This window comes from Ranitomeya variabilis, chromosome 5 (genome assembly GCF_051348905.1).
Source record: "Ranitomeya variabilis isolate aRanVar5 chromosome 5, aRanVar5.hap1, whole genome shotgun sequence".
Taxonomy (NCBI): domain Eukaryota; kingdom Metazoa; phylum Chordata; class Amphibia; order Anura; family Dendrobatidae; genus Ranitomeya; species Ranitomeya variabilis.
The window spans coordinates 591,185,480-591,204,155 of NC_135236.1; the positions used below are offsets into that span (position 1 = coordinate 591,185,480).

General features: G+C 43.2%; 1 protein-coding gene across 1 annotated transcript in view; it reads right to left on the reverse strand.

Annotated features, from left to right (window-relative positions):
* Positions 1–18,676, reverse strand: part of DOCK2 (dedicator of cytokinesis 2) — a 1,347,187-nt gene that overhangs the window by 1,204,240 nt on the left and 124,271 nt on the right. The window contains exon 6 of the mRNA XM_077266018.1: positions 15,373–15,521. Within this exon, the coding sequence (XP_077122133.1) occupies positions 15,373–15,521 (149 nt within the window). The remainder of the gene's footprint in view (positions 1–15,372; positions 15,522–18,676) is intronic.

Consider the following 18,676-nt stretch of genomic DNA (forward strand, 5'->3'; position numbering starts at 1 on the left):
TGGGGCAAAATTATTTGAAATCCAGGAGTGGTTCATTTTAATGAAGGTTAGATCATCCACATTTTGGGTTGCCAGACGAGTCCTTTTTTCGGTTAATATTGAACCAGCAGCACTGAATACTCTTTCTGATAGCACACTAGCTGCTGGGCAAGCAAACTCCTGCAATGCATATTCTGCCAATTCAGGCCATGTGTCTAATTTGGATGCCCAGTAATCAAATGGGAATGACGGTTGAGGAAGAACATCAATAAGGGATGTAAAATAGTTAGTAACCATACTGGACAAATGTTGTCTCCTGTCACTTTGAATAGATGCTGCAGTACCTGTCCTGTCTGCGGTCATTGCGAAATCACTCCACAACCTGGTCAGAAAACCCCTCTGTCCAACGCCACTTCTGATCTGTGCACCTCTAACACCTCTGCCCTGTAGCCCCCTGCAGCTCGTGTGAGAGCCATCACCGGCGCTGTGTGCTGGGAATGCCTGAATCAAACGGTCTACAAGAGTTGCTTGTTTGGTTGCTAATATTTGTTCGAGGTTCTCATGTGGCATAATATTTTGCAATTTGCCTTTATAGCGAGGGTCAAGGATGCAGGCTAACCAGTAATCGTCATCGCTCATCATTTTAATAATGCGTGGGTCCCTTTTGAGGATACGAAAGGCATAACCCGCCATGTGGGCCAAAGTTCCAGTTGTCAAATCTGCAGTTTTGCTGGTTTGAGGGGCAGTTACAGGCAAATCTACGTCACTTGTCTCCCTTAAAAAACCAGAACCCGGCCTTGCAACGCCACTAATTTCTGTTGGCCCAGGAGAAGCTTCCTCATTAAAAAAGTACTCATCCCCATCATCCTCCTCGTCCTCCTCATCCTTTTCGCCCGCTACCGCATCCTCTACATGGCCCTGACCAGACAATGGCTGACTGTCATCAAGGCTTTCCTCTTTCTCGGCTGCAGACGCCTGCTCCTTTATGTGCGTCAAACTTTGCATCAGCAGATGCATTAGGGGGATGCTCATGCTTATTATGGCGTTGTCTGCACTAACCAGCCGTGTGCATTCCTCAAAACACTGAAGGACTTGACACAGGTCTTGTAGCTTCGACCACTGCACACCTGACAACTCCATGTCTGCCATCCAACTGCCTGCCCGTGTATCCTCCCACAAATACATAACAGCACGCCTCTGTTCGCACAGTCTCTGAAGCATGTGCAGTGTGGAGTTCCACCTTGTTGCAACGTCGATGATTAGGCGCTGCTGGGGAAGGTTTAAAGACCGCTGATAGTTCTGCATGCGGCTGGAGTGTACGGGCGAACGGCGGATATGCGAGAAAAGTCTGCGCACTTTGAGGAGCAGGTTGGGTAACCCCGGATAACTTTTCAGGAAGCACTGCACCACCAGGTTTAAGGTGTGAGCCAGGCAAGGAATGTGTTTCAGTTGGGAAAGGGCTATGGCAGCCATGAAATTCCTTCCGTTATCACTCACTACCTTGCCTGCCTCAAGATGTACAGTGCCCAGCCATGACTGAGTTTCTTTCTGCAAGAACTCGGACAGAACTTCCGCGGTGTGTCTGTTGTCGCCCAAACACTTCATTGCCAATACAGCCTGCTGACGCTTGCCACTAGCTGTCCCATAATGGCACACCTGGTGTGCAACAGTGGCAGCTGCGGATGGAGTGGATGTGCGACTGCGATCTGTGGACGAGCTCTCGCTTCTGCAGGAGGATGAGGAAGAGGAGGAGGGGGGGCGAACGCCTACAGCCAACTCTTTCCTTGACCGTGGGCTAGGCAGAACTGTCCCAATATTGCTGGCCCCTGTGGACCCTGCATCCACCACATTCACCCAGTGTGCCGTGATGGACACGTAACGTCCCTGGCCATGCCTACTGGTCCATGCATCTGTTGTCAGGTGCACCTTTGTAGTCACAGACTGCCTGAGTGCATGGACGATGCGGTCTTTAACATGCTGTTGGAGGGCTGGGATGGCTTTTCTAGAAAAGAAGTGTCGACTGGGTAGCTCGTAGCGTGGTACAGCGTAGTCCATCAGCGCTTTGAAAGCTTCGCTTTCAACTAACCGGTAGGGCATCATCTCTAATGAGATTAGTCTAGCAATGTGGGCATTCAAACCCTGTGTAAGCGGATGTGAGGATGAGTACTTCCTTTTCCTAACAAGAGTCTCATGTAGGGTGAGCTGGACTGGAGAGCTGGAGATCGTGGAACTAGCGGTGGTGCCGGTGGACATGGCAGACTGAGAGAGGGTTGGAGATGGTATTCTTGCCGGTGCCCTACATGCAGTGTTTCCTACTACGAACCTGGTGATTCCCTGACTGCTTTGGCCTGGAGACAAAAGCTGCACAGATACTGCAGGTGTTGCGGGAAATGATGGGCTTACAGTGAGGGAAGTGATGTAGCGTTGCTGACTAGCTTCATTGGCCGAGGGTGCTGCAACCTTTAGGCCAAAAATTGTTCTTGCTGCTCCGGCTTTAAAAGCGGTTTTCCTACTCCCAGAAAAGGGAGCGTTCGAGGCCTTGTGTAGCCAGACGACGAACCTGGCTCAACAACTCGAGACTTAGGCTGGTTTCACACTTGCGTTTTGATCTGCATGCGTTATTGAAAAAACGCATGTGGTGAAAAAACGCATGTAATCGCGGCAAAACGCCGCGTTTTTTAGACGCATGCGTTTTTTTTTTTTTTTTCCCATGAAAAAATCAACTAGAAAATCCACTAATAGTAGAATTAGTTAGGTTTAGGTTTAGCTTTTTATTAGAAGAATGTCCTGGTCACCCTAACCCTACCCCTAACCCCTAAACGTAACTGAAATACGTGGCACTGAAATACGTGGCACTGAAATACGTGGCACTGAAATACGTGGTACTGAAATACGTGATACGTGGCACTGAAATACGTGGCACTGAAATACGTGGTACGTGGCACTGAATACGTGGTACGTGGCACTGAAATACGTGGCACTGAATACGTGGTACTGAAATACGTGATACGTGGCACTGAAATACGTGGCACTGAAATACGTGGTACGTGGCACTGAATACGTGGTACGTGGCACTGAAATACGTGGCACTGAATACGTGGTACTGAAATACGTGATACGTGGCACTGAAATACGTGGCATTGAAATACGTGGCACTAAAATAAGTGATACGTGGCACTTAAATACGTGGCACTATGACTGTCACAAAAAGGTTCATTAAACGGTTAGGGGTGAGGTTAGGGGTAGAGTTAGGGTTAGGGTTTGGATCCCTTTATCACCTTGATGGTGGTGGGTGGCTTTTCAGTCTGTTTTCTGGGTTTTTTCTATAAAAACGCATGCGTTTTTAACGCAAACAAACGCATGTGCTTAAAAACGCATGCGTTTACATAGACAGCAATGCATTTTTTTGCCGCGAAAAAACACATGCGTTTTTTCGCGGCAAAAAAAACGCGCAAAAAAATACTACAGGTTGCATTTTTGAAAAAGAACGCATGCAGAAAAAAAACGCATGCGTTTGAAAACGCGACCAAACGTGTACAAAAAAAACGCATGCGTTTTCAATGTTAAGTATAGGGGGGAAAAAACGCATGCGTTTTTTGTGCAAAAAACGCTGCAGACAAAAACGCAAGTGTGAAACCAGCCTTAGGTGCTGTACTGCTTTTACCACGACCACCTGATGCTCCACCACCACTACCATCATTACCAGCTGACAATGACCGCCCAAGGCCACGACCTCTTCCACCTGACTTCCTCATTGTTTGCAAAACGTAACCAAAGTAACGGTATTTGTTACTGTAAAACAACTTATAAGGTGAACTCTAACTTCTGTAGGATTTATATACACCTTTATAGGTGGCTGACACTGAAAGGAAAACCAGGCCCAATGTTACACGCTAGGTTTTCTGTGCCCCAATAATTTGAGACAGATGGCACACACACGACTGGCACTCAAGCAGAAATGCCAATCTTAATCTCCCACTATTTTTTTTCTTTTTTTCAGGGAGAATAACAAAAAAAAATAAAAAATGGCCCAGTATTACACACTAGGTTTTCTGTGGCACACAATGAGAGACAGATGCCACACACAGCAATGGCACAGAGGCAGACTTGCCAATCTTTATCTCCTACTATTTATTTTTTTTTTTTCAGGGAGAATTTACACAAAAAAAAATGGCCCAGTATTACACACTGGTTTTCTGTGGCACACTATGAAAGACAGATGCCACACACAGCAATGGCACAGAGGCAGACTTGCCAATCTTTATCTCCCACTATTTATTTATTTTTTTTCAGGGAAAATTTACAAAAAAAAAAAAATGGCCCAGTATTACACACTGGTTTTCTGTGGCACACTATGAGAGACAGATGCCACACACAGCACTGGCACAGAGGCAGACTTGCCAATCTTTATCTCCCACTATTTTTTTTTTTCCAGGGAGAATAAAAAAAAAATAAAAAATGGCCCAGTATTGCACACTAGGTTTTCTGTGGCACACAATGAGAGACAGATGCCACACACAGCACTGGCACAGAGGCAGACTTGTCAATCTTTATCTCCCTGCAGTAATCTCAGAAAAGTATGGCAGGCAGCTATAAAAAGGACTGCTGCACACAAAAGTGTGGACAAACAAACATGATAGCTGTGCAGAAAGGAAGGAACAACAGGATTTGTGCTTTGAAAAAAGCAGTTGGTTTGCACAGCGGCGTACACACACAACAACGCAGCTATCAGGGAGCCTTCTAGGGCAGCCCAATGAGCTACAGCGCTGAGGAAAAAAAAATCTAGCCTCCACTGTCCCTGCAAACAAAAGGTGGTGTTGGACAGTGGAAATCGCTACAGCACAAGCGGTTTGGGGGTGAATGTACCCTGCCTAACGCTCTCCCTGCTTCTGACGAAGCGGCAGCAACCTCTCCCTACGCTCAGATCAGCAGCAGTAAGATGGCGGTCGGCGGGAACGCCCCTTTATAGCCCCTGTGACGCCGCAGAAAGCAAGCCAATCACTGCAATGCCCTTCTCTAAGATGGTGGGGACTCAGATGTATGTCATCACGCTGCCCACACTCTGCGTCCACCTTCATTGGCTGAGAAATGGCGCTTTTAGCGTATTTGAAATGCGACTTTGGCACGAAAGTCGCGTACCGCATGGCCGACCCCACACAGGGATCGGGTCGGGTTTCATGAGACGCCGACTTTGCCAAAAGTCGGCGACTTATGAAAATGAACGATCCGTTTCGCTCAACCCTACCGATGACGATTACTGATTGGCCTGCCTACTGGATCCACGCTACAAAGGGAAATTGCAAGATATCATGCCACATGAGAACCTAGAGCAAATATTGGCTACCAAACAAGCAACTCTTGTAGACCGTTTGGTTCTGGCATTCCCAGCACACAGCGGAGGTGATGGTTCTCAAACAAGCCGTAGGGGGCAACATGGCAGAGGTGCTAGCGGTGCACAAATCCGAAGTGGCGTTGGACAGAGGGGTTTTATGACAAGGTTGTGGAGTGATTTTTCAATGACCGCTGACACAACAGGGACAGCTGCATCAATTCAAAGTGACAGGAGACAGCATTTGTCCAGTATGGTTACAAACTTCTTTTCCTCCCTTATCGATGTTCTCCCTCACAGGTCATTCCCCTTTGATTACTGGGCATCTAAACTAGACACCTGGCCTGAATTGGCAGCATATGCATTACAGGAGCTCGCTTGCCCTGCTGCCAGTGTGCTATCAGAAAGAGTCTTCAGTGCTGCTGGTTCAATACTGACCGAAAAAAGGACACGTCTGGCTACCCAAAATGTTGATGATCTAACCTTCATTAAAATGAACCAATCATGGATTTCAAATTCTTTTGCCCCACCTTCTCCTGCTGACACGTAGCTTTCCTTTAAAGAGGTCTTGCTTTTGGACTCCTCTTACTGACTGCTCCAATTCCTCCATTTGCTGCTGATGAATGTCCACCATAGGCCATTTTTAACACCTCCCTAAGTGGGCTGACTCCCCCCACGGGCCCGTGGTCACCTCTTGGCGCAAGCACCCGTGCGAGTGCCGTTTGCCTGGACAGGTGGGTGTGCCCACTTTTGGCCGACGGCACTGGCACAGGGTCCCTCATAGTACAATTAAGTGTTTCTGGCGGTGGGGGTGCACACCCAACGTCAGACACACCGTCGTAATATGAGGGGCCCTGGGCCAGTACCGCCGCCCACGAGAGAATGTTCCCCCCCCCCAAGCTCAAACAGTGCTCCACCGCTGTTTAGTCGGTGCTGTTAAATCCTTCAATGGCACTGCCAATACAAATTGAGAGATGATAGTAAATATATACAGGGACCATGCCCTCCATTTTGACCTGTGAATACTGTGCGCGAACTACCACTATCTGGTACTCAGCAGAGGAACCCACCCCTGTACGTTGCTTTGCCACCTGTTTATTTACGAACATTTTTTTTGCAGACATTTAGCCCGCTTTACTATTTCGGCCAACGTACTGTGTCAGCCACTTATTCCAGTTGTCCTCCACCGAACAAAGCAGTGCCACCAGTTTACTGCTGTTACCAGTTTAGAACTGCATTGAGCCAACATTTTTATTTTAGGCCTAGTAAGTCTGTCTGCGCCAGTCCTACTAATCGTCCTCCGCTGACCAAAACAATGCTGCCTGTGTACCCATTACCCATTTTGAACTGCATTGAGCCAACTTTTTTATTTTAGGCCTAGTAAGTCTGTCTGCGCCACTCCTAGCAATCGTCCTCCGCCGACCAAACCAGTGCTGCCTGTGTACCCCTGTTACCCATTTTAAACTGCATTGAGCCAACTTTTTTATTTTAGGCCTAGTAAGTATGTCTGCGCCACTCCTACTAATCGTCCTCCGCTGACCAAAACAATGCTGCCTGTGTACTCGTTACCCATTTTGAACTGCACTGAGCCAACTTTTTTACTTTAGGCCTAGTAAGTCTGTCTGCGCCACTCCTAGCAATCGTCCTCCGCTGACCAAACCAGTGCTGCCTGTGTACCCCTGTTACCCATTTTAAACTGCATTGAGCCAACTTTTTTATTTTAGGCCTAGTAAGTCTGTCTGCGCCACTCCTACTAATCGTCCTCCTCTGACCAAAACAATGCTGCCTGTGTACCCGTTACCCATTTTGAACTGCATTGAGCCAACTTTTTTATTTTAGGCCTAGTAAGTCTGTCTGCGCCACTCCTAGCAATCGTCCTCCGCCTAACAAAACAATGCTGCCTGTGTACCCCTGTTACCCATTTTTAACTGCATTGCGCCTACTTTTTTATTTTAGGCCTATTAAGTCTGTCTGGGCCACTCCAGTCCTGACAATCGTCCTCCGCTGAACAATGCTCTGCCGCCTGTGTACCCCTGTAACCAATTTTAAACTGCATTGAGCCAACTTTTTAAATTTAGGCCTACTACCTGTGTCTGTCTGCAGCACTCAATACAGCTGTCCTTCACTGCACAAAGCAGAGCCTCAATTTGCAGCCGATATCACATATTAAAGTGCATTTGGCCTACTAGTTTGGTTGGGCCTACTAACGGTCTGCCGCTCCTTGGTATTCTCCTGTGTTTTTCTCCTGAGCTTCAATCTTCAGGCTTTCGGCCTATAGGAATTTTAAAACTGCATTTGGCCTACTGGTTTGGTTGGGCCTACTAACGGTGTCTGCCGCTCCTTACTGTTCTCCTCCACTGAACAAAGCAGTGCTGCCTGTTTACTCCTGTTACCAATTTTGAACTGAATTTAGCCTACTTTATTCTTTGGGCCTATATCTGTGTTTCCTCCTCATGCTTCCCATTGCCCAGCCACTGCTAGATAAGTCTGCCGGTATATTGACCCAGACCACTACATTCCCATTGCACTCTACATAGCCAGTATCTGACCCTGCAGAAAGTCTGGTTCCCCTTCCCGCATACTATACCACCTTACACGGGGACAAAGAGGAAGGTGCAGATGAAAGTGCAGGTTCCTTCAACAGGTGGGGGGGCATACTCGTTGGCAATGTCACAGGCACAGGGCCCCTCAGAGTACGCAAAAGTGACGCTGCCGGTGGGAGGCACCCCCGCCGTGCAAACACACCACCAATGCGAACAAGTGGGCCCCCCCTGCTTGCTCAGGATCACAGCACTTGCAAAGTTGAAATACTGACCTCTCACTGCTCCTCCACCGTGACGTAGTCCACGTTTCCTGGGCCCACTAAAAACTTGAGCCAGCCCTACTCCCCCACAACTGTTGCCAAATGACCCCCAAATTTTCAATGGCTAACTATTATTATAAGGTAAATTAAGATTGACAAGCTTAAGTAACAAGAATTGATGTTTTTGGCATTAAAATGGGCTCTGTTGGTGTTTTCCTGTCCTCCTCTCACTGCCGACTTTGATTCTCCATTGACTTGCATTGGGTTTCGTGTTTCGGTCGGATCCCCGACTTTTCGCAATAATCGGCCGATTTCACCCGATCCGACTTTTGACAAAGTCAGGTTTCGCGAAACCCGACTCGATCCTGAAAAAGTAAAAGTCACTCAACCCTAGTGATAATTTTTGCACTACCCATGGTAAAAAGCCTCAGCTTTTTCAATTTTCAATATCTGAATATAAACACCAAAAAGGCAGGTATTTGCTCACAGGGCCGGACTGGGACTAAAATTCAGCCCTGGCATTTGAAGTCACACAGGCCCACTTGTCACATGGTGACTGTATAATATCTTTGTACACTTGTAGGCTACAAGAAGTGAGGGGAGTGTAACACGACTATATAACATATAATTACAGCTGTATCCAGCATTACAGCTCAGCCCCCATAGAATGTAATACAGCACAGCCCCCATAGAATGTAATACAGCCAGCCCCCATAGACTATAATACAGCACAGCCCCATAGAATGTAATGCTGCACAGCCCCCATAGAATGTAATGCAGCACAGCCCCCATAGAATGTAATGCAGCACAGCCCCCATAGAATGTAATGCAGCACAGCCCCATAGAATGTAATACAGCCAGCCCCCATAGAATGTAATACAGCCAGCCCCCATAGAATGTAATGCAGCACAGCCCCCATAGAATGTAATGCAGCACAGCCCCCATAGAATGTAATGCAGCCAGCCCCCATAGAATGTAATACAGCCAGCCCCCATAGACTATAATACAGCACAGCCCCATAGAATGTAATGCTGCACAGCTCCCATATAATGTAATGCAGCACAGCCCCCATAGAATGTAATGCAGCACAGCCCCATAGAATGTAATACAGCCAGCCCCCATAGAATGTAATACAGCCAGCCCCCATAGAATGTAATGCAGCACAGCCCCCATAGAATGCAATGCAGCACAGCCCCCATAGAATGTAATGCAGCCAGCCCCCATAGAATGTAATACAGCCAGCCCCCATAGACTATAATACAGCACAGCCCCATAGAATGTAATGCAGCAGAGCCCCCATACAATATAATGCAGCACAGCCCCATAGAATATAATGCAGCACAGCCCCATAGAATATAATGCAGCACAGGCCCATAGAATGGAATGCAGCCAGCCCCATAGAATATAATGCAGCAGAGGCCCATAGAATGGAATGCAGCCAGCCCCATAGAATATAATGCAGCAGAGGCCCATAGAATGGAATGCAGCCAGCCCCATAGAATATAATGCAGCAGAGGCCCATAGAATGGAATGCAGCACAGCCCCATAGAATATAATGCAGCACAGGCCCATAGAATATAATGCAGCACAGGCCCATAGAATGGAATGCAGCAAAGGCCCATAGAATACAATGCAGCACAGCCCCATAGAATATAATGCAGCACAGGCCCATAGAATGGAATGCAGCACAGCCCCATAGAATATAATGCAGCAGAGGCCCATAGAATGGAATGCAGCCAGCCCCATAGAATATAATGCAGCAGAGGCCCATAGAATGGAATGCAGCACAGCCCCATAGAATATAATGCAGCACAGGCCCATAGAATATAATGCAGCACAGCCCCATAGAATATAATGCAGCAGAGGCCCATAGAATGGAATGCAGCCAGCCTCATAGAATATAATGCAGCAGAGGCCCATAGAATGGAATGCAGCACAGCCCCCCCCAATAGCTCCACAATCCTGTCATCACTCATTGATAAAAAAAACAAAAAACACTCTACTCACCTTTCCTCCTGCCCCGCGCTGCTCTGGCTCTGGTCTCAGCAGTCGCAGTCTGCCCGCCCGGTCACACAGCAGGTGCGCGATGATATGACGTCATCGCGCACCCGCAGTGTCAGTGGCAGGCAGAGCGGGGAATGATGGGAGAGGAAGCGTCAGCAGACGCTCTCTCCTCCATCATTGCATTCAACTGTACCGGCGTCTATGATGCCGGTATAGTTGAATGCGGGGCCGGGAGTGCACCGACAGCGGGGAGAGTGTGCCGACAGCGGCACACTCGAGCGGCCCACTACTGCCACCGGCCCTTCTGGCATTTGCCAGAACTGCCCGATTGCCAGAACTGCCCGATGGCCAGTCCGGCCCTGTTTGCTCACATTTGGACTGTTTAAATAATTTTAAATCTGACTCTGACCTAAAACTCTGGGCAAAAATCCTTTCATCCAGGATCAATACTGTTCTAGAATACTTAATCCACCCTGATCAAGTGGGCTTTGTCAGAGGAAGGGAGGGGAAAGATAATGCCACAAAAATTCTTTTAGCCATATCACATGCCAGGCGTTCAGGCATCCCGTTGGCTCTGCTCTCAACCGACGCCGAGAAGGCATTCGACAGAGTCAGCTGGCATTATATGGTCTGCACCTTGAAGAAGTTTGACTTCCCCCAACCTCTTATTGATGCCATTATGACGCTGTACTCATTCCCATCAGCCAGAATTAGAGTCAACGGCTTGCTTTCAGACTCCTTTGGGATTGGAAATGGAACTAGACAGGGCTGTCCTCTCTCCCCCTCCCTTTTTGTGTTGGTTATGGAGACCCTAATACAGAAAATAAGGCAGGAAGAGTCGATCAAGGGATTGATAGTAGAGCAGACAGAATTCAAGACAGCTGCATTTGCGGATGATCTCCTGATTCTGATTTTAAATCCAAAGATAGCCTTCCCTACTCTACTGACACTATTGGACGAATTTGGAGTTATCTCTAACTTTAAGGTCAATATGCACAAATCAGAAGTTCTCAATATCTCATTATCAGATAGAGTAGTCTCAGAAATTAAAAAGCTTACCCCCTTTAAATGGCTCACTGAAAAACTGAAATATTTAGGCATCTCCCTTACTGCAGATCCTTGTGCCCTTTTTAAACATAACTTTGAACCGCTCCTAGACAATATACAAAATCTTCTTAAATCATATGATCTGCCATACCTTTCGTGAATTGGTAGAGTCAATATAATTAAATCCTATATATTACCAAAAATTTTCTACCATATGAGTATGATACCCAAACCTCTCCCTAAATCCTTCTTCGTATCAGCTAACAGAATAGCCAATGGTTATGTGTGGAGGGGCAGAAGAGCCAGACTCTCTTTTAAAATTCTTTCCCTTCCAAAGAAGAAGGGCGGACTGGGACTTCCTAGTCTCAAAACCTATTATCAGGCAATACACTTAGCTCGATGGTTGAAGATGACTAAAATGGTAACTAACCAAAAAACTCATAACCTAGAACTTATGTTAATCGGGAAAAAAGCGGAGATTTATCTCTGGACCTCTGCTGACCCCCCGCAAGGTACATTGGAGACGATAACCAAAAACACCTTGGACATTAGAAGAGAGCTTATACCAAATAAATGGCCACAATGTCTCTTTCTGGATAATATCCCTTTAAGGATTATACCCTGGCTCATAGATCCAATATACATGGAAGTTTTTGACTTATGGAATTCTTTGCCGGATCTCCCGATTTCACAGTTACTCACCAACCAGATTAAATGCGTAGACAAATGGCCCCATGATGCTAAAAAACGACCCAGAGACTTCATACAATCATATCATGCCCAACATATAATCTCAAAGCTTAGATCAGAAATCCAACATGACACAGATTGGTCTTGGTTGGAACTTCTCCTTAGACTCAAACCCATACCCCTTAAATTAATATCTAAATTATATTCTAATCTAATTTCCCCCAAACCCCAATTTGTTCCCTTATACATATCCTCATGGGAAACTGAACTAAACATTTCACTTTCAACTAGAGAGACGGAACAGGTTTTGGGGCACTCACACGGTTTCTCAAGATGTGTTCTGTTGCAAGAAAACGCATTCAAAATCCTATCCAGATGGTATAAAACCCCAAAACTGCTCTACCACTTAGGCCTCTCTGACTCACCTCTTTGTTGGAGATGTATGAAGTCTAGAGGTTCTTTGACACATATTTTTTGGTCTTGCCCAATTATCTCTAAATTCTGGGAAAATATTTTTGACTACCTTCGTAAGATAGGACTGATAAAAAAGAACCTAACCCCCCAAGAGGTTCTGTTGTCACTCCCCACGAAGTCATACAACCCTAAGAAACATGACCTGCTCCCCCTCCTGATAGCCGCAGCTAAACATTTGATTTCTTTACATTGGCGGCAAACGTCTCCTCCTCACATTAGTGAATGGGTTAAAAAAGTACATGACATATATAGGATGGAGGAGTTGTCCAGCTGGGATGCACGAACACACGGTAAATTTTTTCACACCTGGCTACCATGGCCACTTGCTCCTCCAGCTGACCCATAGCTCTTTAGCAATCAATTTTGCTGGTCGCAAGCAAGTATGATATTGTTTTTTTTTTTTTTAATTTTCTTTTCTGTGATGATCTCGAGCTCAATTAACCTGGCCGACAGATGGAATGTTTTCTTGCACTTATCTCTATGCTGGCCCGGACTACTTAATACATGTTCTGTAGGGCTTTGGCTACTCCATTTGCTCATCTGTTCTTTATTTCTAATGCAAATTTATGGAGTTTCTTCTCACTGCTCCTTCCCCCCCACCCCCACCCCCGGTATACCTAAGTTTTTCTTATTATTTATGTTGTTTGTTCTTGATGTTGTTTTATTTCCCAGTTGACCTATGAGTCCTACTTGAGATACATGGTCTGGTATCTGTATTCATCCAACCTTCAACGGAGCTTACTGTATGCTTACGAAAAACTTTTGGAAGCTCAGGGTGTTTAATCAAATACAAGACATTCTTAGATGTTTCCACATGCTCTTAATTCAGTATGTTCCTGCTTGAATTATGTACCATGTATTCTCTATCTTGTTGTTGTATTTTGAAACTCGAAAATAAAAATTGTATAAAAAAAAGAAATTGTAAAAAGCAAAAAATGTTCTAAAAAGAAAATTGATAATTGCCTTAGTGCTTAATAGGTTTGATATCTTGGTAAGTATGACAGTTATGAATTTAGAAAATAAAATAGTGTTTAGAATCTTCTGACAACGATTTGTGTTGGTAGGCAGCGCTGTTACCAAGAAATAATTAACACGTATTATCTTTTGTTGCAGAATTTGTTTTGTTTTCCAGAATTTGTCAGACAATATTTAATATAATTAAGAAGGCTATTGGAAAACAATGTTAACATCTGCAGGAGACTTTTTGAAGTTGATTTCTAATGTTGTAATACAAATATCATGTAGATGAATGCTTTGATAATCTCTAATGTCTAGCTTTTCAAGGCACCAAGACATGCCAACTTTAAGTGTTTGAAGTCCTGATGATTTTTGTGTTACAATAAGACGCTAGTGGTGAAACAACAAAATTAACAAGTATGTAATATACTTAAAACATAGGTTCACAGTTTGTGATTTAATGAAAACCTCTCAGCTGATTTATGCTGAACAAATCGTGAGGGGCATGTTTCAGCCACTGGCTGTATGTGAATAGCCATGCACGTTTGTCTCTGAAACACCATGGCATAGATAGGGGTACAGATAATAAGGATGTAGAAACAGGATATATTGGGTAGTGGGAGGCTCACACAACAAACACCCAATGTGCATTTCAGAAAAGCTTCATGAAAATTCGTGGGACGCGCATCTGGTGTTTGGTGGATGAGCCTCTTATTATTTAGTGTTTCTTGTTTGTACTTTTTTATTACTGTACGTTTTATCTGTGGGATATATTATGCCTTGTTTTCCAATCTCCATTATCATATGGTTATAAACATTATATGACTAGACCTTAATTCCTGGTATATATTTCATATACTTCATATAACCTACTTAGTACATATATGCCCTATGGTTGGGGCTTCTTTTACCACAGGGGCTCCCGCAGTTGCTCATCCATCTACTTGTCTGTGTGTAATATTTGTACTTAATAAAGCTTTAATTGTAAATCAAACATTGTTATTATTTCAGTCCTGTGTTTCTTTTCACTCATAAAAAATGTAATAAGTATGCATCCTTTGATTATAATGTCTCCAAATGTACTGATACTGCCTGAGAACCGTCTCAATCTGACCTATATAAACTCTAAATGGGGCTGTTCATTGTCAATTGCTTGCTGTGTATTTTTGTGTTATTAATCACTTGCTTTTGGAAAATTGTATTGTATTTTTTAAAATTGTTGCTTTTCAAACTTAGTTTATTTGGTTAACAAAAAACTCATGAATATGGAAAGTTGTCAAAACTTGCAAATCGTGTCCACAAGAAAACAAAGTTACAGATTTGGTCAATTTTCATAAGTAGCTGTTGCTTTTCCAATTATTATTTTTTAGTTTACTTTTGATTCTGCTATATATTTTGCTACTAAAAAAAGTAGTCATTTTACTCTTCCATACAAAATATTATTAAAATTTAAGCATAAAAGTTTTTTTATGTCTGGAAAAGTTGATTTAATATTATTTAGCATATTCTTTCAACTGAACAAAATAAAAAGTAAAAAAAAAAAATAAATAATAATAATTTAAATCTGCAAACTCTGAAACCGCAGAGTGTGGTTAAATAAGCTGCTAGTTACTACCAGTTACCATTTGTTTTCTTCTAGTTAGATAGGTTGAGGTACGCAAAAGGATGAGTTTGCATTACAGAACTTTAATATACACTTAGGATACTGCATAGTGTTAAGCTTGCATTTTTCAGGCAATTAGAGAATTTGCAGTATTGCAATTCACTATTAATCAAATTTGAGGGAAACATTTGGCAAAGTCAGTAAATTCAATCAAATGATCTGCTAGTTTCTAAAAACTGCACTTTTAATAATAAGTGAAGTCCAATATCTATATGGTACATCAAGTTTTGGAATTTCTATCAAGTTTTAAATTGTCAAAGAACCTACTTTATTATAGGGCTTTAAAAATGATACCAAATTGTTTCCAATCATTTCCTACACCAGATTTAATATCCACTAATAAAGAAAATTGCATGTAAAATATTGTGTTCCTCTTTTTCTGTTTGCATTCTTAGCCTGAAGGCAGATTAAGGGAAGAATACATACTTGTTGCCGTAGTCAATTTTTGAAGTCACTTTTTGCTTAAGCTCTTTTAATTCATCCTTGGGCAAAGTACCAGAAAGGAGCTGTGATCGCCACTCCATCAAATCATACATCATTGACTGGACATGCTGGAATTTTTCCTTTCTGCTTAACTAGAAAAAGACAACACATATTAGTTAATGATGTAAAATTAACTCTACATTACATGAATATTGTCTGAAGGAATTAGAAGTGTCACACCCATGTCTGGAAATACTGCTGTTTCAAAAATCAAGGCAGGACCTTACCCCTCCACAGAGATATAGATTTTAGTCTAAGAGAGGACTCCCAGGTTCCCATATAGATGAAGACTTTATTCTTAGCAAGGATTGGCATTGTTAGGTCTTGGTAAATGAGAAATGCCTTATCGTGGCTACCAGGTACACATGAATTGGCTATTTTATGCGCTAAACTTTCTCAATTTTTCATATTTCTATTTGTATATGAGTTGGTGACTCTAGTTTAGCACCTGTTCACACCTAGTCTATGTTTGGATGTGATGGTCAGTTTTTTTTAAATTTGTATTCATTACCCTTCTGACTGAGCACTCCGACTCTTAGCTACAGGTGGTTTTTAATCAAGGCAGGACCCTACCCCTCAACAGAGAAATAGATTTTAGTCTAAGAGAGAATTCACAGGTTCCCATACAGATGAAGACTTTATTCTACGTGAGGATTTGTATTGTTAGCTCCTGGTAAACGAGAAATGCCTTATCATGGCTTCCTTTCTCAGTTTTTCATATTTCTAGTGCAGTAATGCAATTCAATTTTCATATTTCATGTTTGCAAGTTTTGGCACTACAGAGTGCTGCCTTATTTATTTTATGTTAATGCTGCTGTTACTCCTGCCTTGATTGCAGATTTGCAGTAAAATTATGGTTACTGTTGGATAATTTCCTCATTGCTATTTACTTGTGTTTTGCTGCAGTGAGCTAGTAGGTAATTTGTATACTGCCATGGTCAGTGCTCTCTTCTATATTTCCCAGCAGACTGAAACTAGCTGCCAATTAGAGTGTTTAGCTACCACTAGGCTCTCTCTGACTTTGATCTTATGATCTAATTTGTTTTTCTTGTGTTTTCTCACACTAGCTTGTTAGCTGATTATCTGCTTATCTCCTGATCTTGTCCTTCATGCCACTTCTTAGCTTTGATCCTGCTTTGTGACCACTCCTGCCTATAGATGGCAGTTCTTTCACTATAGCTATCCAGTGAATCCCGTTAAGAAACCAGAACACTGTGTAGGGGTGAAATGGTGTCAGGATTTATTTGGAATCTGCTACACATAGTGGCTTGTGCTAAGTGTCTGTCCAAGGTAGCTTTTTTGAGCCTGTGCCCTAGACAGTCTTAACAGAATTCCCTGCCCATAATAAATTATGGATCCCGTCCAATCTGTGGTATGTCAAATGCAAGACCTAGCTCACTTAGTCTGAGGTCTTGCAGGGTGTTTTCGGCATTATGAAACTGCCCAGACTCAAGCCCCTGCAGCACCTCCCTTGTCAACCCTTGAACCAAAGGTTAACAAGCCTGACAGATTTTTGAGTTTCTGAAAATATTTTTTTCCTTTAAAGAAAAGTGGTCGCCCAGTATTTCAGACTCTACATGCTTTCATCTCCCTCTCAGAGCATGCGTGTAGAATCCATCAGTTCCCTGCTGCATGGTGACCCCCAGGCTTGAGCCTTTTGTTCACCCACTGATGCTCCAGAACTCTCAATATTAGACTAATTTTTTGAGGCTTTAGGGCTGCTTTATGACAACCTAGACCCTGTAGCTTGCACAGAAAGTAAACTAACAGTTCTCTAACAGAGTGACGTATGGCTGAGGATTGCTGTAGTGATTTCTGGCATTGGGCCACTGACTCTTAGTGGAATAATCAGGTCCTTCATCATTAGTTTTGTTCTTGTATCTCTGACCAAGTAAAGGGCATGTTAGTGCAGCTTACGTCTCCTGTCTCCGTTAATTCTGACACATTCCTGGCTAACCAAATTCATAGGAGGTTGAATTAAAGCAGAAACAAGCATGCAACTGACTGCATCTCCACAATAGTCTAATATACCTATTACCGTTACTGAGAAGCACATGCAGATTGGGGTAACTATCTCCCATCGACAACAATAGGCCAAAGGAGAAGAACTGAATTTTAATAGCAACAGTGAAAAGTCTGGATGTCAGAGCATGCCTGCCAAGGCAACTGCTGTCAGAAAGTCTACAGTACATAGGTTGGCTCCAGATTCCCCCCTGGGCACACAGATACTTCCCTATGATTCTTCAAAAGTGTTGTTACCTCTTTTTTTGACTTATCGCACAAAATCTGTGTGCTTTTAGGCCTTTATTGATTGCGGTTCTGCAGCCAATTTTGTTGACGCCAAGGTTATTGATTTATCATTACTTAAATTCTGTTTTACTATGAAATTCGCTGCTATTCATGATACACCTATCACCCAGGGTGTGGTGAATTACGGCACTAAGGAGTTGTTCCCACTTTTTAGTACTTTACATGTTGAATCTACTGTAGCTTTTGCTTTCCTCCCGTACAGCCTGTCTTCTTTCCTTTGGTTCCAGTACTCTTTCAGATTCTTATAGTGACTGTTTCTGGCCATTAGATGGAAGTGTCTGGCCTGAAATGTTTCACAGTATATTCCTTAACCTCTTTATCCCCGAGGGTGGTTTGCATGTTAATGACCGGGCCAATTTTTACAATTCTGACCACTGTCATTTTATGAGGTAACAACTCTGGAATGCTTCCATGAATCCCAATGATTCTGACATTATTTTCTTGTGACATACTGTACTTCATTATGGTCATAAAATTTCTTTGATATGACTTGCATCTATTTGTGAAAAAAACGGAAATTTGGCGAAAATGTTGAAAATTTTGCAATTTTTCAAATTTGAATTTTCATGCCCTTAAATCACAGAGATACGCCACGGAAAATACTTAATAAGTAACATATCCCACGTGTTTACTTTACATCAGCACAATTTTGGAACAAAAATTTTTTTTGTTAGGAAGTTATAAGGGTTAAAATTTAAACAGCGATTTCTAATTTTTTCAACAAAAATGTACAAAACCATATTTTTAAGGGACCAACTCACATTTAAAGTCACTTTGAGGGGTGTACATGACAGAAAATAACCAAAAGTGACACCATTATAAAAATTATTAACCCTTCAGGTGCTTCACAGGAAGTTTTGGAATGTTTAAAAAAAATTAACATTTAACTTTTTTTCACAAAAAATGTACTTCAGATCCAATTTTTTTATTTTAACAA